The sequence below is a fragment of the Lipophrys pholis genome (genome assembly GCF_963383615.2).
Source record: "Lipophrys pholis genome assembly, chromosome: 11".
Classification (NCBI taxonomy): Eukaryota; Metazoa; Chordata; class Actinopteri; order Blenniiformes; family Blenniidae; genus Lipophrys; species Lipophrys pholis.
Genome location: NC_137631.1, coordinates 4,251,519 through 4,272,831, shown reverse-complemented (window position 1 = coordinate 4,272,831; position 21,313 = coordinate 4,251,519). Strand labels below are relative to the sequence as shown.

General features: G+C 44.4%; 2 protein-coding genes across 4 annotated transcripts in view; one reads left to right on the top strand and one right to left on the bottom strand.

The window, feature by feature from the left end:
- The window catches only part of glg1a (golgi glycoprotein 1a), a 50,525-nt gene extending 46,890 nt beyond the window's left edge, over positions 1-3,635 (top strand). Inside the window, exons 24-26 of one of the 3 annotated variants that reach the window (XM_080474693.1) lie at positions 665-771; positions 996-1,159; positions 1,730-3,635. In XM_080474693.1, the coding sequence (XP_080330819.1) occupies positions 665-771; positions 996-1,159; positions 1,730-1,832 (374 nt within the window). In that variant the 3' untranslated portion in view covers positions 1,833-3,635. Of the gene's footprint in view, positions 1-664; positions 772-995; positions 1,566-1,729 lie in introns of those variants that run through there. The other 2 variants (XM_080474695.1, XM_080474694.1) reach the window with 2 other exon arrangements.
- Positions 3,636-9,002: 5,367 nt separating this feature from the next.
- LOC308116423 (fibulin-7-like) lies at positions 9,003-21,094 on the bottom strand (the record flags this gene model as incomplete). Its single annotated transcript, XM_080474600.1, has 7 exons — positions 9,003-9,363; positions 10,743-10,878; positions 12,280-12,417; positions 15,248-15,553; positions 15,631-15,801; positions 15,898-16,036; positions 21,011-21,094. 7 exons carry the CDS (start codon positions 21,092-21,094, stop codon positions 9,003-9,005), a joined length of 1,335 nt encoding a protein of 444 aa, XP_080330726.1.
- Between the last annotated feature and the right edge of the window lie 219 nt (positions 21,095-21,313).

The following is a 21,313-nucleotide window of genomic DNA, read 5'->3' as shown; positions in this document are numbered from 1 at the left end:
AAAGTCCGTCCATCAACATGCCAGCGTGTGTGACTGCTTCTACAAAATGCATATCAGGCGGTTTAATAAAGAGGTGAAACGACGCTTCAGGACAGAATGGAGCTCATAAACACGGTGCAGTTCTCATCAGTATCAGGACCAGAAGAGACAGAGCAGCCTGCTGCCTGGTTCTGTAGAGGAAGTTGGTCGAGTACGAAGGACAAAGACACGGATCCCGGGCTGCTTATTTAAATGTTCTTATATTAATCAAGGAAATCCTGTGTGAAATCACATGTCCATCAGCAGTAAGCAACCCGATATAGTCACAATTAAGTGATTTAATGTGAATTCACATCAAAGAGCAAATGATGAGGGACGGATAGACGTCTCTCTCCGTGAAACAAACAAATCTCAACTTTGATTTTTTGACTTTTTCTGAAATACATGAAGGTTTTTTTGGGGGTTTTTGCCTCCAAATTTTTTTTTCTTCTTCAGTGGCCCTAAAACTCTTCCGTAGCTTGGCAATGACTTCGACTCAAGTTAAAAAAAACAAATGAACAAAATGTGTGACTTCACGTTGCAGGGAGCACCGGAAGGAGGCAGCACAGCCTCATGAAGACAGTTTATTTGTCCTTCTTGCATGAGTGGATCCAGAATTTATTTTTTCATTTTTTTGCCTCTGCAGAGATGTCGTGCCTGATGGAGGCGCTGCAGGACAAGAGAGTTCGTCTGCAGCCCGAGTGTAAGAAGAGGCTGCAGGATCGTATTGACATGTGGAGCTTCGCAGCAAAGGTGGGTGAACTGCAGTCGGTCAGGAAACGCTGCGGTCCAGACAGAAAGAGCAGCTGATGAGCAGCAAATCAGCCTGCTTCAGCTCCACCACCAATAAACATGGAGTTCACTCAGTTTCATTGAAATGAAAGGCCACAATTACTAAAGGTCACCGTTTTGAAGAGAGCCAGTATTCCTGGTTGCTCCATACTGACATGATGAATTTACACCCCCCCCCCCCCCAGGTGGCCCCCGCTGAAGGATTCTCGGACCTGGCCATGCAGGTGTTGACTTCGCCTTCAAAGAACTACATCCTGACGGTGATCTGCTCTGGCGTGGCGCTGCTCTTCCTGATGGGGCTGCTCTGCGGCAGGTTTACCAAGCGTGTCACTCAGGAGTTGAAGGACAGGTAGACCCCGCCCACTGCCAGCTCAGGACATGCCTCAGGGGGAGTCAGTCCTTCTCAACGGTGGTGGGCTACCCTGTTTTTTTTTACCCCCTCTTCCGCTCAATGTAAAAAAAAATAATAAAAAAAAACGCCATCCTCCCACTGCTTGGTGCGCCCCCCCCCCCCCCAAGTTTTCTCTCGCCAACGGAACAGCAGACTCTGAAGGAGCAGAGCAGGTTTGATAAAGACTCCTCCTGTTCTGCCTCCACACGTCGTCCTCCTCCGAACTCCTCCTGCGGCATAGAGCTGAGTAATGACTCCAATGTTTTAATGACTACAGTGTGTGTGTGTGTGTGTGCGCGTGTGTGTGTGTGTGTGTGTGTGTGTGTGTGTGTGTGTGTGTGTGTGTGTGTGTGTGTGTGTGTGTGTGTGTGTGTGTGTGTGTGTGTGTGTGTGTGTGTGTGTGTGTGACCATCTTCTCCGTTGTTATTCTGCTAAATGTTCTTTTTGGAGATTATGTGTGGAAACTTTATTTGATTTTTTATTTTTTTTTCCCTTTTGGCTGAGGTGCATTTGGTTTAATCGCCACAGGACTGCCAGGTGGGCGGTGCCAACCAGCCAATGCTCCCAGTTCACTCCAGAGCTCCTCCCCCCATCAGGAAGCAGCTGCACTCCTGTACACGGACGACACTGATGCATTACAGAGTATTGATTTGTCCCACTCCAAACCTGTGCCATAAACGCACCACCCGTCCACCCGCTGCTGTGGGGGACGTCGGGGTGAGACGTGGCGCCGGCTCTCTTTCTTTCTGACTTTTCCTGGTGTGACAGAGCGGCTGTGGAGGTTGAGCTGGTTGGTACGGAGACGCTGGGAGAGATTCTGGGTTATGAAAAAAAGATCTGAACTTTTTTTGTGTGTGAAGATGATACTGGAATCAATGCACATTTTTTTGTTCTTTATATATACAAAATTAGTTTTGTCATAGCCTTATTTATTTGTTTACTAATGGTCAGAGATTGCTCTCTTCATTCCTGCGAGTTGAATGTCCTCTGGTTGCCTTTTCTTCGAGGGAGGGAGGGAGGGAGGGAGGGAGGGGGCAGTGAGTCCTCTGCTTTGGTAGACTTGAAGGATTTAAGAAGCGGTGAACACAAATCTGGGCTGGTTTCTTTTTTTTTCTTTCTTTTTTTTTTTTTGGTCCAAATCTGAAAAACAAAAGTGAGCTGGGAAGAGGTGAGGTGGACGGGAGACGTTTTGTGTCGGTCCCTCGGGCTCGTTTCTCACTTTGGGAGTTGACCACTGGTGAGATCACTGACACTGAACATATTGCGCTCGACTGGCAGCTGCTCCGGAGGTCTGGTGGCGTGAGACGCTCAGTTGTGTCTCGCCCGTCAGACACATGTCGAGGACGGACACGCTGAACAAACCTCGCTTTCTTTGTGGACCGCTCGACCCGATGTGACGCTCGGCCTGCTGCTGAATACGGTTTCTAGTGTCGCTTTAATCGCATGTTGGGCTTTTAGTGTGAAGTTCAGACAGATGTGTGTGTGTGTGTGTGTGTGTGACGGGGCCTGAACGTTTCAGAGCCGAACGAAGCGAAACAATTAAATGAGATTCTTTTTACCTGGAGTGACTCACCTTCTGCTCACGCTGGTATTTGCAACCTCCACAATGAAACCGCCAGGCGATACAGACCGGACATGGTCGTCCTGAAGTCAGTATCCCTGCCCTGTCCGCGGCCGGTCAAGCGGCGTACGAGAAGTTAGGTTGTGGTTTGGGTCCCCCTCGCTCCCCAGCTTGATTCCAGAGGGGAGGGAAGCGCGTCGAGCGTGGGATTATTGCGGTGCGAGCTTTTTGGTCTCGCTTCAGCGCCGTCTGGACAGACCGCAGCTCTGAGGTTGTGGTGGTCCCCCCTCCGGTCCCAGCTCCATCGTGTGTACATGTGTACTATACTGAGTGATGACATACTGTAAACTATTTGATGTGCGGTCAGTTTGTCCGAATGCTTTTACTTCTTTCTTTTCTTTTTCTAAATAGATGTTGAGCAATGCCTTCCCTGCTTGTACAGACATCCACATTCAACTGCCTTCACTTTTTAAGTTGTTTTTTTTTTTCTTATTTTCTACATCTGATGTCTGTTTCTATCAAAACGTGCCTGATCGCCGTCCCGCTAAGGAAATCCTACTGTATAGAACACTCCAGAACCCCCTTGCACACATCAAGAGGCGAGCCCGCCTCCCACGGGCGGCAGGAAGTCGTGCGGTCCCCCGGTCGGTTCCTCGCCATCGAGGCGGGTGGAATGTCTGCGTCTGCGCTGATTAGCGGATCTTTTTGTAAAACATGATTCGCTTGGGAATCCGTGGAGCTCCTAAAACGTCCAATTAATTTTGTTTTTAGGGTTTTTGTTTTTGTTTTTCTTTCCTCATCCGATTTTCTTTGGGTTTCTTTTCTGTACAGATGAAAATTGGACAGTTAACAATAAAGTCTGCAAGGTTTCTATCCAGCTGTTTCCTCTGTTCTCATCCATCATTTGAGAAAAAACACTGACTAACCTATATCGATCCCAACAATAAACTTTTAACTTACACTGTTTTTTAACGATGCTCTGATGTTTTCAGGATTCCTGCAGGACTGGTTTGAGAAGCTCTTTGAGCTCCAGACGTCCTCTGGACTGTCCTATTTCAGCATGATCAGTCCTTTGCAGGGACAAAGTGACGTCAAGGGAATTAATGTAGGATATTATGAACACACCAATATACTGTTTTTGAAACTACACACCTTAAAGTTTGGGAATCTGGCTGAATTTAAGACTGCACAAATAAGAGCATGGACAAAGCAATAAACTGCCTGTAAACACACAAACTGTTGAAAGAGGGTGGGGGGGGGGGTTCAAACTTTAGAGGGAAACTAAACTTGAAACAGAATTCTGCTCGGACCGATTTAAAAAGTGTGTTTCCATTTGTGGGCTGGTTTTGTGGAACGGGCTTGAGAAGATTAAACAAAGTATGAATTTAACACAATTTAAAAAAAAAACGTACAAAAGATATATCTTTGAAAAATACAGAAATGAAGGAGAATGAGAATCTCACAGATGTTAATGGTGCTTGTTCATTTTGTTCTTTTTTGTGTGTTTTTTATTATGTTTTCATAAATAGCTCGATTGCAGTAGGTTTTTTTCTATTGTATTGCCGGTTTAGTTACTTTCTTGGATTTTGTAATTGTCAATGGGTGAAGAATGGAGGTAGGATTTAATAAGCCGAGGCTTCTTCCTTTCCCTTTTCCAACCAGTCAGAGTTTATTATATCAAGATGGGCTTTTTAAATTATTTTTTAATAATTTTTTCCTTTTCTTTTCCATTCGTTTCATCTAATTTTAAATTGTTCATTCGTTCAAAAATGAATAAAAATCGAATCGAAAAAGGTGAAAACATTCCCCGACCAAAAGGCCTGATTCGACCGCGGTGTCGGAGCATCACTGAGGTCAGGAGACGAGGAGGTCAACAGGAAGGCCAGAGTGAACCTGGACAAGAGAGGAAGGCCAGAGAGCAGAGGGAAGGCAACCCCTGCTCCCATGTGGAAAAGTATTCAACACCCTCACCTGATGGAGGTCCAGGGAGGGGGCTTCCTGCAGTATTCAGCATCCTGAACCGCTTCCTGTGCAGCAACTCAAAAGTCCCCACCTGCTGAAATCTGGCTTGTCCAGACGGGACGTCCACACAATGTCCAGGAAAGACGTACAAAAAAAACTTTCATTCGGGCTTCCCTGGAGACGTCCCATGTAAAAGACGTGATCTGGACCACTCTTTGCTCAGTGGGGTGGGGGTTTATGGTTCTTGTCTGAACGCAGCTGACAGAAACCATGACACCCATCAGTGTCTGTGTCTCCGAGCGTCTCGCCGATTCAATTCGATCCGCCACTTTTGAAACTCGTCAGACTCTGATGTCGCTGTGAGATTTACATGCTTTGCTGTCCAGTGCACTGTGGTTTGGCTCCAGTGAATGTGGGATCGGGGGGGGGGGGGGGGGGGTCTCGACCGATCCAGTCACTTCTTAGTGTTTAGTTCAGCAGAATGCAGCTCACCAGCTTTCATGGCGTGACGTGTTTTTCTTCCTGCCTGCTGGTGACTTGGTTTTGTTTTATGTTCAGCGAGGCCAAAGTCATAAACAGAAATCATGCGAGGTATTTTATTAACCTTTGGTAGTCTCGGGGCATTTTTATATTTATTGCACCAATCAACCCGACAATGACAGAGAATTTCCGCCCTCGACCGTCGTCATCGTTCTGCTTGGTTCACTCAGTGCAGACCATTGTCACTTGACATATTTTATTATGTTTATTTCGCATGCTGCTTTTAAATCATGGGTGACGAGGGTTGAACTTGATGAGAACTCTTAAATAGTACGTACTCGGTCTCTTAAAGTAATTCACAATCTGTTCTGGTGGTTCTCGTTTCCTGGGTGGCGCTTGGTTGAACAAGGGACCGCACGCTGCTTTCTTTTGCATCTGTACTTTTAGTTAGGATTTGTAAAACAAATATTCTGTTTTTGACGATTTAAAAAAAAAAAAAAAGTACATATTGCAAATCTGAAAAGCTTCTTAAACATATGCTTTCATGCATGTAAACAAATATAAGTGTTGGAGTTTGTATTATTTAAAAATTTTGACACCAATATTTTCACTTTTACAGCAGATGACTATCAGCCCCTAATATCAGATATCGGCCTCGACTACAAATAATCTCCAGAAGAGTACAGATTAAGGGCTGCTGAAGTTCACCCAGGACAGAAAACCACCACTGCATCCGTCCTGACAGAAAACCTGCCCTGTGTTTTGCTGACGACCGAGATTCTTCTGGATGTTTTAGTTTGAACTTATTTCATTTGAGGTTTCAAGAAGATCCTGTGGTTTATCAACACACCCAGAAACTTCATCTCTTTCACTCTCTCCATCATAACTTATAAATCGGTATTCCCCTTCCCATTACCAAATAACATAAACTTTGTTCTGTCCAAATTTAATTATTGTTTATATCAAATCAGTTTTTTGTTGATTTCCTCTGAGTTGTTCTAAGTTGAAAACATAAAAGTCAGAAAATATTTATATCAACAAACAAAACAAATTGCAGAAGTTTTGAGATTTTACGTGTCATTTCTGTCTAGAATAAAGATTATTGGTCCAGAACAAATAATGTTACATTGACATTACATGCATATTATTTAAATTAGATATGATGCACTTTATAAAAATATATTTACACGAAGACACAAAGGTAGATCATTGCTCCTAATCTCTGGGCTGGGAAACTTATTGAAAGCAGAGTTAGAATTGTGATTTCCCACCTCAGCTGATAGCTCACCCTGGGGGGGGGGGGGGGGGGGGATACCCTCACCTCCATCAGCTCCACAAAACCCTGGACATCCTGACATCTCAGTCAGAACCAACGTTCACTTGTGCAGCAGTTGTAGCTGAGCTCCCCATCACCGCTTCATGTTCTTGGACAATGGATGCTGACTAATTCAGCTCAGGACCACCACACAACAACTGTGGTATTGGAGATGCGTCCATCCTTCTTTAGGCCTTCTCAAGCACCCCAAAACAAAAACAAAAAAATCCCTCGGCCTGTCCGTAGTCATAATGTTATGGCTGATGGGTGCTGACCTCACATCATGTGTGTGCTCCCTGTATGATTATGAACTCGTACGTCTGTGAGAATGACGGCGGCGTGAACGAATACTGCAGCACATCTGCATTCATATCGCCAGGTCTCGTGTGTGTGTGTGTGTGTGTGTGTGTGTGTGTGTGTGTCCCCTCCGTCTGGGCCTCGGTAGCTTCAGGCTGGCTGACAGAGCTCTGCTAAATTCTTCTGTCCAGTCGACAAAAACACACACTTTCCACTGTCACCATCCCCCGGACGCCTCAAAAACATCAATAAAAGACGCTTCCCAGGATGATTTATGACGGCGCGGGACGCGTAGGAGACATGAAACCTGCAGCTGACGCCGTGTCGGAGTAAACACGTTTATTTCTGAGCTCCACAACAACACACTGAACACACAGTGACACAACATGAGCAACTCTGTTGACACACCCAGTCCATGTGCTAAGACGGCCCATTAATCATTCCACTATTACATAAGAAATGTGAATATATTGTAGAATATAAAGTGTTGGACAAACTCTTAACATTTGGTTGACGTGGTCCCACCACAATCTCCTCTGACCACTAATCGTAGCTGCGGTGGGGCTCGCTGTGGCTTGTTGGATTCTCATGGTCCTGGGGAGATCCATGACGAACCTTGAAGAGTTCATTCGCCAATGATGATGATGATGTAAATAAATGACAGATTTAAAGTAGTTTGAGTCTGTTTCTGTCACTTCTGACTTTAAAACAACCCCCCCCCCCCCCCCCCAAAAAAATACAATTTATAGCTGTGCGTCAACCGTACAGTTAAAACTCCAGTGTACATCAGCGAGACGGTCCCCAGCCTGCCTCCACCAGAGCTGCTGATTTAAATGGGTTCAGAGTCGCAACTCCTCCACTTTGAGAGGAACCAGTCCATGTGGATGAGCTCCTCTTTTCCACTGTGCAGTGTGTGCCAGGACGGGTTTTCATGGGTTCGCTCTGACTAAATTTGTGGATGGCACCAAAAGAACCGTACCCAACCTTTCCAATTTGTCATCACCCTTTCGGCTGAGGTACCCAGCACATCGGTATGGTTCCATAACGAGGAGCTCCAACGCAGCCGTCTGCTGACTCGGCTAATTTATATGTCAGCGCCTTACAGCGCCATACAGCGCCCTGTTGTTCCGACCAGGTGCAGACGCTTCATTCCGTAACAGGAGAGGAGGAGATTCAGTGGGAGCTGGACGCTGCTGTTCACAATGACGTTTTCCAAACTCTGTTCATGGCTTTACTGAGCTGTGTCGCTCCACATATGTTCCGCGTCGGTCCGGCTTTTACTGCAGTGTAATGATGCCACACATCTGCATCGTTACCCCATAGCCCCGCCTACATTTTAACCGTACTCTCTGCGGTGGAACAAACCAACAGAGTTGGGTCTCCACACTTTACTGTACCGGGTCAAACTGCGCAGTGGAAAAAAGTCTTGAGCTGGTCGATACGGCCGAAGAGGGAATGAAGACGAATGGATGGAGATTAAAACCTTGACAGACAACCAACCTATCAGGGGGGGAAAGAGGCAGAAACATAGTTTTAAAGTTCCCAATTTATGACGGATGAAACTTCTCCTTTTCATGTCTTTCTTAATTGCTTTGCTATAATATATTTATTTTCTTTCCTTGTGCAACACTGTGAATTGCCTTGCGTCTGAACGGTGCTAAAGAAATAAACTTTCTCTCGAGTCGTACCTGGTCTGCTATAAATAATATCTGGGATGTTCAATGATCTGTTTCATCGTTCTTCGCTTTTCAGCTTGTAGTATTGTTGCGGTATGAAGGATAGACATTCACAACATGGCATTTATCTCCTGGATAGTATTTAATCCCACACAATGTGGGAATATTCTCATTTTTATACATCAAAAAACGTATTTGTTGCAACCGTACACAACAACATAAACATTTTGGTTGACATTTTTCAAGGCAACCAAAGTGAAGCTAACTTTCATTAGCATCACACGGTGAGTCGTCGTAGCCGATTAGCTGTGTTGCCTTATCCAGTTTCATGGGGGTGTTCAGCTGCTGCTTGTTTGACGCTGAGGTCAGTGGTAAGGATCCCAGACGGCGGGAGAAAGAAAAGCGTGTCGTTCCAGTCAGACTTGAAAATGGTTTCTTTAGGGTTAAAGTGGCGTCACGAAGCTTGGTTGACCCTCAGCAACTCTGCTCCTCAACTCTCTTTCTCCGTAGCTAAAACTCGTATGGCGAAACGAACAGGGTGACCTTTGTGAGGTAGCGGCCCAGGAGGGTGTGGCGCTCCAGCTCGCTCATCTCCACCTCGGCCTCCAGGGTGGCCGGACCCTTGATCGGCGCCACCAAGAGAAGCGTGCCGGTCTGTCGGCCGGAGCGCTGCACGCTGAAGTGACCACGGCCTCGTCCTCCCGCCAGGCCGAACCGCAGTGTGTCGCCGAGCACGCGCGCTGCCGAAACCCGGAAGAGGACACGGGGGGCGGACATGTTGGACACGACAGCCAGGAAGTGGAAGGAGATGGAGTTTGGCGCCTGAGTGCAGCCATTGTCACCCAGCATGCAGGGGTTCCTCTCACAGCGCCTGAAAGGACACGAGCAGGGAAAAGTTTACCAAGGGAACATAGTTTGACGTAGTTCATCATAATTTCTCCTCAAACAAACAAACAAACATCAGCTTAAAAACTTAAAACAATTTCTATAAAATGTTAAAGGGACATAAAGACAAATGACCAGTAAACAACTGAAGTCGGATGCAGTGAAAGGAGCATTTGATATGTTTGTCGATTAATACATGTCATTCCTCCCAAGTATGTCTCCTATTATATCAAATGAAAGATCAATGATCACATGTGATTGTGGTCGAAGCAGTTGGATCTTCATTCCCTCCCTCTCCTCTTCTGCAGTCCAAATAATTCAGAAAACCAACTCTTCTACCGATCGTTTTAGTGTAAGAGGAGTATAGAACGCGACATCTTTGGATTCAAGCAAGTTAATTTTATGTCCAATGAACGAACCTGCAAACTTGACAACTGGAATCATTGAGTCAGTGATCATCAGACAACCAGACTTTACAGAGGAAACATGTTTCATCAGCTGATCGACGAGGACAGATGATCAAATTTAATTCAGCAAAATAATAAAACAATTTTCTGCCAAGATTTGGACATCCATTGTTTGGTTTAACAAGATTAAAGGTTAATCATTAAAAAAAAAAAACTAAACTTTATGAAACTTCTGTTTTCACTGAAAAAGTTTTAGAAACATTGGCAATTTCTGTATTTGTGTGTTTTTCAGTCAATGATTATAGAAAAGATCGTTAAAACATTTCATTCTGCTCCCCTTTTGGTATCATCCACACATGTTATATTTTTATATATCTTTTGATGTGGGTTCTCTCTCAGATGACTCATCATTTTGTACTGAAAAGTGCCATGGATGGATGGATGGATGGATGGATGGATGGATGGATAGAACATTAATCATTGAAGCATAATACTGAAAAACTTCATCCCTACAAAGTGGAAAAATATCATGGTATGTGGTGAATAAGTGGAAAAATAAGACTCTCCTGCTTGTTTTATAACTTAGTAGAATGATAATTAGGCTGTAGAAATCAAAACTCATAAAATATATTGGGTAGACAACCATAAATACGTTTTACATTTTGGGACCAATTGGGTAAAAGGAGCCTAAAAGCCTTGGTGTGACTCCAGTCAGAAATAAGTCAAATCAAGGGTGGAGATTGGGAGTGAGCAACACGCTCAGGCTGTCATCCCCCATCACAGTTCTTTGCTCTCTGAAGTGAGAGCTTTATGGACTCATTTGTCTCATTGTGTCATCTGTTGTTTTCTTTCAGAATTTCCCAGACTGGGATCATTCGCTTCGGGTTAACACCCTCATAAGTCACGAGGACAAATCAAGAAGACCGGGGTCATTTTGTTACACGATTGGTCTTCTTACATCTGTGACGTCCTGATGTAAGTGGCGTTTTTCACTTGAGGACACTCCACCATCACGCACTGGAAGCCTCCGAAGGTGTTGACGCAAACCTGGTCCACCGTGCAGTTGTCCATCCGGGTTTGGCATTCATTGATGTCTGAGTGTGAAAGGTCAGTGGAGACAGTTAGGACCGCAGCCACTATGAGCATGCGCAACCTGAAGGGGGCAGTGTAACAAGAAGCATGATAGCCAATCAGAATGCTGGGGGGGAAAAAAAGCCGTCAGGAACTGTGACATACAGAGTTTTTCCAAACGCCACTGTGGCCAAAAGTTTCAGAAATCATCATTTGTGGTCACTCATAGCTGTGTTGACGTGTAAAAATTGTATTGCAGTTTTGTAAATACCCGGGTACGTGTAAATGTGGCCTCACTCTGGCCCCGTTCACACTGCAGGGAAAATCTAATTCTAATTTCTTTACTCACAAGTGACTCATATCCGACCTGTTTTGTGGCTGTGTGAAAGCTCCAATTCCAATTTTTTCACACCAGACCCAGGCCTCGGTCATGTGTGGAAGCAATTCGGATATTTTTCTACATGCAACTGCTTCGTCATCGACGTGTGATTGACGTCACAGAGAAGCGCCGGAGCAAGCGGCTCCATCAAAATGTGAAGAACTGTGTTCTCTTTTTACCTCATTCTCCTTCTTCTTTCCCCGGGTTATCTTGTCTAGATTTTGTCGGCTCATGTTTAACAACCACTTGAAAATGAATCTACACGCTGACCAGCGTTGCCAGATATGGCGGTATCCCACAATTTAACTTTGTGTAATTCATGCATTCGTGTGTTTTATGGTATGGTCTTTATTACACATATTACAGTTTTATCATGATTTCTGCATAGGCTGGTTGATATTGAGGTCTGTGGGTTTTTACGTTGTTCGGGCTGGAACCAGTGAGTCACATCTGGCAACCCTGGTGCTGACCGGTGTGCCATGCATAAGGAGCGTGCTCGGCGTGGCTTCACGTCGTCTTCTGCCCTCTGAGGCCTGAAAACAGCCGGTCCGATTACGTTCATACAGCAGCTCGTGTTTGAAATGATCACCCCAAGAAATCGGATCCCAGCAAAACATTGGACTTGAGCATCAAGACCTGCAGTGTGAACGGAGCGTCTATCTCTGGTTCCAGGCTCCATGGGTTTCCCTCCTCGTGTCTGATTGGTGTTTCCCACCCTGATATCTTTCACCTGTGCCTGACTGTGTGATTGGCTGCACCTAGTGCCTTTAAGTATATGACTTGTCTTGTGTACTCTGATAGTGTGTGTTTCTATGTTCGTGCTCACATTACTGCGTTTCTGTGGGTCATCGTTTCTACATTCCTGCTCCTGAGCTGCAGCCTCCCGTTGCCTTTGTGGACGGCATCGGCAGGATTTCGTTTTTCTGGACTTTTGGTTTCTATTTTTTTGTTCCACGGCGGCGTGGAACAACCGACATGTAACAGCAGGTCCACACATCTCTGAGACATTCCCCTCCACCAACCAGGACGACCCCGGCGCTCTGACCTGTGCAGCTGCGGCCGTCTCTGGCCATTTCGTAACCGTCTGGGCAGAGGCAGTGGAAGCTGCCCGGAGTGTTTACGCAGTGATGAAAGCAGAGCCGACCGGGTTGGCTGAGCGGAAATAGATGGCATTCGTCAATATCTGAAAGAAACAGAAACGGAGCAGTTAGCGTGCAACATGACTGATTGATCCATCAAGAGAAAACTAAATGGCCAACGACGTTGACGCTGGTCGCCCTGCTAAAGTTTTCTGAAATACGAATTCTTGGGAGTGTCAATGAATCCAGAGTTAATGGATGATAGTGAACGGGTTTCCTTACACTCCAACGTGCGCTGGAATGGTTCACACTCAGTTTGAAAGAGATGTGATATTGATCAGAACGGTGAAATCTGAAAACCAAAAGCAGGATGTTTGAGGAGCTACGTCAGTGGTGGAATTACCAAAGAAGAGTAATTCAAACACATCTTCCCTTTTTTGTGATATGAGAAGGACTGGGAGAACAGGGGCTAATGCCAGCAGAAATATAGGGATACATACCTGATTAGCACGTTACTGCTTCTGAAGTCTCAATGTGTTTTACATTAACCTCAGGAATGGAGCACAGACAGAGTGCAGTCCTTATTATAACCTACCCAAGTGGTACAGTTTCTAAATTATTCATTTACTTGCATATTGTAGGTCAGGATGCTGTATACTGGGATGCTATAGAAACGTGGTGAGCATTGTTGCCTCACAGTGAGAAGGCCATGAGTTCTGTGTGGAGTTTGTGGTGGCCCTTCAATGTGGCCTATGTGTGAATGTGAGTGTGTGTGGTTGTCTGTCTCTGTGACTTTGCCCTGTGACGTACCGGTGGTCTGTTGAGGGTAGAGTGGCATAGAAGATGGAAAGATGGGTGGATACACGAGTGGTAGAAGAATGGCGTTCTGGGAATACCGCGCTGTTGGCTGTTGAGGAACATAAATTGCAATGGAGAGCTGCTTGACCTGTCCACATCTATATTATCACCTGTGGCTACAGAGTGTGGGCAATGATTTAAGAATAAGACTGTTGATATGGAGAGGCGCTAGTGAGACAATCATGGAGTGAGACGTCTTTTCAGAGCACCAGCCCGTTTACCAACATTTCTTATTATGATAGACCAACCGGAAAAACTCACTCAAGTGGACATATAAACTTCAGGGGATGAATTACCCGACCAATTTCTGACCTGAATGGTGGATAAACTCCAACAATACAAATACGGCCTACAAGAACCACGAAGGAGCGTACAACGGAGGACCCCGACACACCCTCCCAGACCCTGCCTCAAAACACAGGTATGGCCTGTCAAGAAATAAAAAATGAGATACTATCATCCCTGAGAGAAGAGATTTAGAAGATTATAAGAGAGGAGCTGAAAAGTGCACCAGAAGATTTTAATGCCGTGAAAGTTGAATTAAAGGCAATTCAGTCAGAGATCATGAGCAACAAAAGAGCAATTAGAGCCGAAGTCACGGACATGCAGACGGACATTAAGGAGTTAAAAGATGGACATGGTCTGACGAGGTGGCTGCACTACAAACCCCCGTAACCAGCCTACAAACTCAAGTGAAAACTTTAACAGACCGATTTAAGGACATGGAGGGAAGAATGAGACGGGGGAACTTTTCTTATCGTTGGTATTGACGAGCAGCCGGACTCCAGCGCCCCCGCCGCGGTGGAGAAGGTTATCAGAGAGGTCCTCGCCATCAACCAAGATGCAAAAATCAACCGCTCACATCGTATCCCTGCTCCGACCAGGCCGGGAGGCCGAGAGAAACCACGTGTGATCATCACTAAATTACACTACGATGGAGACGCCGCGGACATCCTGAGGCAGGCCGGGGACCGAGCCCCACTGATGTACAACAGAAAGCGGATCGTCCATATTCCCAGATTGCACCGCCGGCGTCGCCAAGGCCAGAGCTGCGTTCAGCGACGTCAGGAAGACCTTACGACGACAAAGAGGAGTCCACTACTGTCTGGTCTACCCCGCCACACTCTGGATTTCACACAAAGATGGGGTCAGAGAGTTCCCCGATCTGAAGTATGTCCAGGAGCTAGTTGTGTCCTCTACACACTAAGGGTGAATAACAGTGAAAACTGCTTTGTATACTGTCACTCTTACACCCTAGTTTTGTCCCTCCCCCCACAAAGAAAGAGAGAGGTAGGGTGAAAAAAAAAAAGAAGGTACCAACAGTAAACTTTATTCATACATGCCGAATTTATGTTCTTCTTACCTCGGCTGTTTAATTTATTAATTAATTTTTTAGTCTTTCCTATTTCATTTTTAAATAAAAGACTGACTTTTTATATCCACTAATGTCTGCAGGAGCCTGAATGATGGACGCTTTGACTCTTCTTACTTCCCCATCCTGTATACCATACACAGCCACTGTATAAAGACAATGTTGGTTTACAAATCATACTTGAGAGAGGACAATCTGGAGTGGGATGTTTTTTTGTTTTTTTTCTGGTCTGTCGGTATGTTTTTTTTGTTTTTGTTTTTCTGCTTTTTACCCCTTGCTTGTACATTTTGCGGTGGTTTCGGTCTTTCTTTATTTGGATGTTGCCAATCTGTCTGGTAACTGAAAACAAAAACAAAACGATTGTGTAATACATATACTGTACGAATGTGAAGAATTATGAGTAAAGATTAAGTTCGATTCCTTGTCTGGAAAGTGAACATTAGACTTCATGATATTCTGAGTCACGCCTTGATTACAGAGGAACTGAAATGAAGCTGGTACTCTTTCACATTGAGCTTCTGCTCCACTGAAGGGAGACTGAACGAAAGAACAGATTACTGTATCTCGCTCAGGATTTTGGGGCGTCTTTACATTCCATATTGACAATGTGATCCCACACCAAGCTGACAGGTAACGTAATAGATGGGTGTTCATCATAACGAGAATAAAACAAAAATCTGCCATTGTTCATGAACATAGATTACCTGTGCAGATGTTGTTGTCCCGGCCTGATATGGTGAAGCCCACATCGCAAGTGCAGCGAGTGGAGCCCAGAAAGTGTGTGCAGTGGGAAGGTCGGATGGAGGACGTCGGTGAGGAAGATGTGGTAGATAAAGCCAACTGAGGAAGAGGCGATGATGCCGTGGAGGAGTAAGATGAAGATGCTGACAGCGCAGCAGGGGCGTAAAAGGAGGAGGAGGAGGAGGAGGAGGAGGAGGAGGTTGAAGATGTCGATAAGGAAGAAGCAGCAGGAGAGAAGGAGGCCAGAGAGTTGGCCGTGAGATTGAGCCCTGAAAAAAAAAGGCAAAGATACAAAAATGCTGTACAACTATCAGGACCTTAAATGTCTCCTGAACATTTGACTGACGTCTGCACATGGGCTGCTGGCCACTCCACCTCAGGGACTCCAGACACACTCGAGTCCGCGGACCGATCAGCTCATAGCCCGGCTTACAAAGGAAGTGGACCTCGTGTCCCACGTCAAACACTCTGCCCAGTCTGTGGCCGTGACTCGGGGGTTCTGGTTTGGGACAGGTTGCTGTGGGCAGACAGACACAAGTCAATCTGCTTTCTGAGACGATGACACTCAATTCAACCACCAGGGGTCCTCTAAGTGAACCAGGCTGGAACTCACCATTTTTCCTGGCTTTAAAGATGGTGCTTATCTTCTTTCTGAGGGACCGAAGACCCTGTTGGTACGAAGATTCGTGGAGCGCTAAAACCTTCTCCATCTTCTGCAGTGAGTTCAGCAGATCCTGAGTGGTCGGACACTCCTGTGGGGATGAAAAGGAGAGGTCAGGGCTGTAGTTCTCAAACTCTGCTGTGGGACTTCTCTGATGTCCCTTTCAAACTGCAGGCTGATGGCAGTTGTGTCCGGGCAAGGAGAGTCCTGCTTCTCGAGGATGGACTTGAATTGGTGTGAAAAGACTTGAGTTCTTTCTAAACAAAGTTTAACAAACACCCAGTAGGTTGGCAAGATGGCGTCGTAGTGTGAACACCTTGGGTACATCCGAGTTGTCCCTCCTATCTCCTTATCTATCAACTTTTCCATGATGAGGACTGTCTGAATTCTCAATACGAAAAAGGAAAGGAGGCTCGTTGCTTCCTTTAGAACCTCCTTCAGCTTAGGAACCACTGATGCTTCCTTTAGCAAAGGAGGCGAGCTCATGCTGCCCCACAATTCCTTGCTGCGACAACATTTAAAGGGACCCGCTCATGCGAGCGTTCAGGGAAACTGTACGGGAAAATGTCGGAAAAAGGGAGCAGATCATGTAAGTGAGTTTATATCAGCAGTTAGAGGCTCAGGGGAAAGTGGTAGAAATGCACTTTTTGTCGTCCATTTTGGGAAACTTGTAGTTCTTTCCCCCACCATAGCAGACGCCACTAACTTGCGCCGCCGTCAGATTATTATAACGTCACTAAGTGGAAGTCGGTCCGACTGCCACACTAACGTCTCTCTTCCCCCTCTCTCCCTCTCCCCCTTTCACTAACCCCGTTCTCGCGCGCGACCTGCACGTCTTATCTGATCCAGATAAGCGCACACACATAGCCACATTTCACACCTGAGCTGCTAACTTGTGCTGCTAGACCACATCCCCACGCTCACCCGAGTTTGAACTGCATGTTCCAACATCCAGTTAGAACTCCGGCGCTCAGAACCGGACGGCGTTGTTCCGTCACGTCACCCAGAAAGAGCGAGTCAAACAAACACACACACACACACACACACACACACACACACACACACACACACACACACTCTTTGTACATAGTGTTTGCTGTTTAGGAAATTACATCTCTGTGTTAGATGACATTTGCTATTTTGATGTGTTGATTTATGAGATGATTTCGAAATTATTTATGAATTAATACATTTTTGTTAATAAACGCCTGTTAGCTGAATTGAATGCTTCTTGGTGATTCTTGTGTATTTATTGTTGACAATTCACTGGTTTGTAACAGTCTGTGCTCGGAGCTCACACCTTCCCTTTTATTTTAGATTGTTATATTTTTACACAGAAATATTAACTAACTTAAATAAATCTTTTTCCAAACGAGACTGATATTTTGGTATTAGCTATTTCCAGTTCATCTGGTGGTGCCCCCCCCCCTTTTCATTATTAATAGATAAATAACAAATATATACAAATGAATAATTTTTCATTAATAAAAAATTTTTTTTATAATTTATTAACTTTTGAGGAATTATTCAATTACTTTAGGAGTTGTTAATGAGTAAATGAATTACTTCCAGTGATTTATTACTGTCAGTACTCTATTACTTACAGTAATTTAACACGTATAACCAACCATAAATCCCAACATTTCCTTGGCTTATAGAGAATTTGAACGTTCCTTATCATGGCCGTCACTTAAACACTTCTTGGGGTTAAGAAAAAGTACATAGGAAAGGAGATAGGAGGGACTATTTTGACGTACCCAAGGAGAAGTCTACTTCTTCTACCATAATTCAGTACCAGGGACAAACCTTGCAGTTTGGGTGTGGGAGCCGCGTGTCGTATAAATGGCACACACATTCTCTCATGCTGATTCCGCACTTTAATTTCCGCACGTCACGCCCGTGCGGGAAGTATAATTCAGCCTAAATCTGGCAAAATCAGCGGCTATGCCCCTTTACACTTGTTCCACAATACCAACTGCTGAACCCCCCTTTTCTTTCAAAAGGCGGGGGGGGGGGGGGGGGGGGGGGTTCATGGGTGTGTGGGAGAAGGAGCTGCCTGTGACCATAGATGAAGAAACATGGGCTATGGGATCAATTTGCACAAGAGCAATACAACTTCATATATAGATTACATATATGCCCTCACTGCAGGCACCTCTTCAACCGCTCTCTTTCCCCTCATGTGTTTCAAGTAGACAACTAATGTAGGAAGCTTAATATATTGTTTCCAGTCTTGTCACAAACTTCAGGGATATTGAATTCAAATTATAAGTGAAATACAGCAAATCTTTCATATTAATATAGACATAGACCTAATGTCCTTGATCCTGGGTCTCCCAAGTGAATATGTGAAAACAGCAGCTGGCAAAAGACTGTATAATATTCTAATGTTTGCAGCTCGGAAAAAATATTTGTTTGCAGTGAGTCAGTGACAAGATTATGTCTCTGTGGTTGGCGTAAAATCATCTTTGAACTGATATCCCCAGAACATCTTACCAACACTGTAGATGACAATGTAGATCAGTTCTATGGAATGTTAAGCTCATTTGTGGACTATGTCAGACTGGACCTCTCCTCCATCCTATTGAAGGGACTGTTGTGCACTTGAGTGTCATTCATCTCCAGACTGCCAGTCAGACCCACCACCTCCTGCTGTTTTCCTTTCTCTCATAAGACCTGTTGTGCTTATTTTGTTGTGTGTCTAGTTTTTGAAGACATGCTTTGTTTTGTGTCGTATGTAAAACAGAAATTGCAATGAAAACAATGAAAAAAAACAAAAAACAAACTCCCAGTAAACTACTCAGCTGAAGAAGAAGCCTTGGTCCTTGAGTTTGTGTTTTATCTAAACTAAACTAAACTAAACTAAACTAAACTAAACATAGAACTGATCTGCCCATTGTTTATACATCCATACGTCAGGAAGAGGATCATATTTATCTAGTGAGTTAAACATTTGAGATGGCCCACATATTAGCACAAGAACCAATCTTAGATTTCTCTCTGAAGTGTTCTGGCACCATTTATTGTAATTGTTCTATTAAAGGAAATATTTCAACCAGGTTACAGTCACTTCTCCTCCTTCAGGGTGTGGACGAGTCGCATGTTTAAGCTCATTGGAAATTCATGAATCAAAGAGCTCATTGAATACCGGAGATGACAAAAGGGACCTTCATGACCTCTTCTCTTCGGTCCATATTTGGGTACTGATGGCAAAAGAATGGACAGCTTTTCTCTGCTTTATTCACAAGCTTAAAATGTTTGTTTATCAGTCCTGGGGCCAGCGTCACATGTCATTTCATGAGTTTTCATATAGTGGATCTGATCCAGTAAACCACCAGATGTAATCTCATGTATCCTGTTTGTCTGGACCGGCATCAGCAGGAATCGTGAACGCAGTGGGATCCCTGACCTGACCATAAACCAAAAAACAATCACAATGGGGTCCAAAGCATTAGAAAATAACGAGCACACGTCAAAAACAATTACCTCTGAGTTAAGCAATTTCCTAACGAACACACAGATGCGATTACTTAGCAGTGGAAAGACTGAAAAAGAGGCTGCATGTATTTGTGCAGTGGCCTACACCAGACAGTCTGCAGTATGTTTAAAGTGTGAGGTCTATACATAGAGGTGAGGTTTTCAGAGCTGTGTGATACCTGTGTGAAAACTGCAGCAGAGGTCAGGGCTGACCTTGCACTCAGAGGTGAAACGTAACACAACAACACACTGCAGCCGCATTCTTCACGTCTTCACTGCTCCGAGGCGTCTGAGCTGAGCGCCTGAGCTTTCTTGCAGCTCTGTGACCCAGAGAGGAGACTCAGCTGAACTTGAACTCTGCATGTGCAGAAAGGTAAGGGTACTTGTGGCGACTGTACTGAAGCACACATTCAAACAGAAAAAGCAAATCCAGCTATTTGATTCTAAATTAGCACCACTATTGCACTCAAAGTAGTACTCACATTGCTGGAATTAATGAGTATTTTTGGGGTACTTGCAGTTGTGTGAGTAATTTCACTCACACTATACAATGTTCTGTCAGATTTTCAGCTAAATATCTATTTGGAGCTCTTTAAAAATGTACGTGCCTGTGAAGTAAGATAATACTTCCACAATGCATGCGTTGTATCAGGATTGTTTCAGTCTCATTTTAGTAAAGATAAACACAATTCCCCTGGTTTTCTCCAGATACGAGAAGACAACAAAATCTAATTTTGAAGTTTTCAGACTATTCAAATCTCCATCCATCCATCCATCCATCCATCCATCCATCCATCCATCCATCCATCCATCCATCCATCCATCCATCCATCCATCCATCCATCCATCCATCCATCCATCCATCCATCCATCCATCCATCCATCGGTTCACTTTCAAAACCACAAGGTATATGCAAAAATATAAACTTTTATTCTTGTGGGTTATAATTTGAGGATATATACATTTGCACATTATTGTGTTTAACTGCTTTAGTATTCTTTATGAAGTGTATCCCAGATAAAGCTGCATATAACACTGCACTTCAGAATAAGACTGTCAATCAATGAAACCACCTTTCCAGGTAAAAACAAGTACTTGACTACACAACACTGTAGATATTTTATGTAACCTGTCATCGTATTGAAGTTGAGCCACTTGATTAGTGAACAGATTAAAATAAATATTGATACATTTATCTATTTACCAATGAGACTATTAATTATTAGTTTTTTGGAATTTGTTCTGAATTATTAGATTTTCTTCAATTGAAAAAAAATAAAAAAATTTAATTTGCTGTGTTGATGCTATTTTTTTCATGTCAGGCATTATAATTCACAGCATTGTTTAATCATAAGTACATTTATACACAATTAATGAATACCCATATCCTTACAGGTATAGTGTATGTACATTTTCTCACATGTGCACAGTAATTTAAAGGCTTATTTTATGCTCTTAATTGTGTTGAATTGAAATATGGTGTCAGCGTCAGTCTGCAGGTTTAAACCTCTTTTTTTTTTTTTCTCAGATTGTTTTAATTGAAGCATGTTGAGATTAAATGACATGGCAGTCAGCACCAGCACTCACCTGAGCAGAGCAGAATGAGAACTGCTGAAGCGTCATCATCAATGAAACAACCACAATAATCTTCATCCTGGACAAAAATTCCATCGCACTCATAAACCTTCCGATGATCTGTGGAAACCAGCAACCGGCTACGGGTGCTCAGCTCCTCCACTCAACTTCTCTTCTACTGTTCTGTACCCCCCACCCCCCCACCCCCCAGCTAGAGGAGGAGGAGGAGGAGGAGGAGGAGGAGGAGGAGGAGCAGGAGGAGGAGCAGGGGGAGGAGGAGGAGGAGGAGGAACATGCTTTCACGGCTATTTTCAT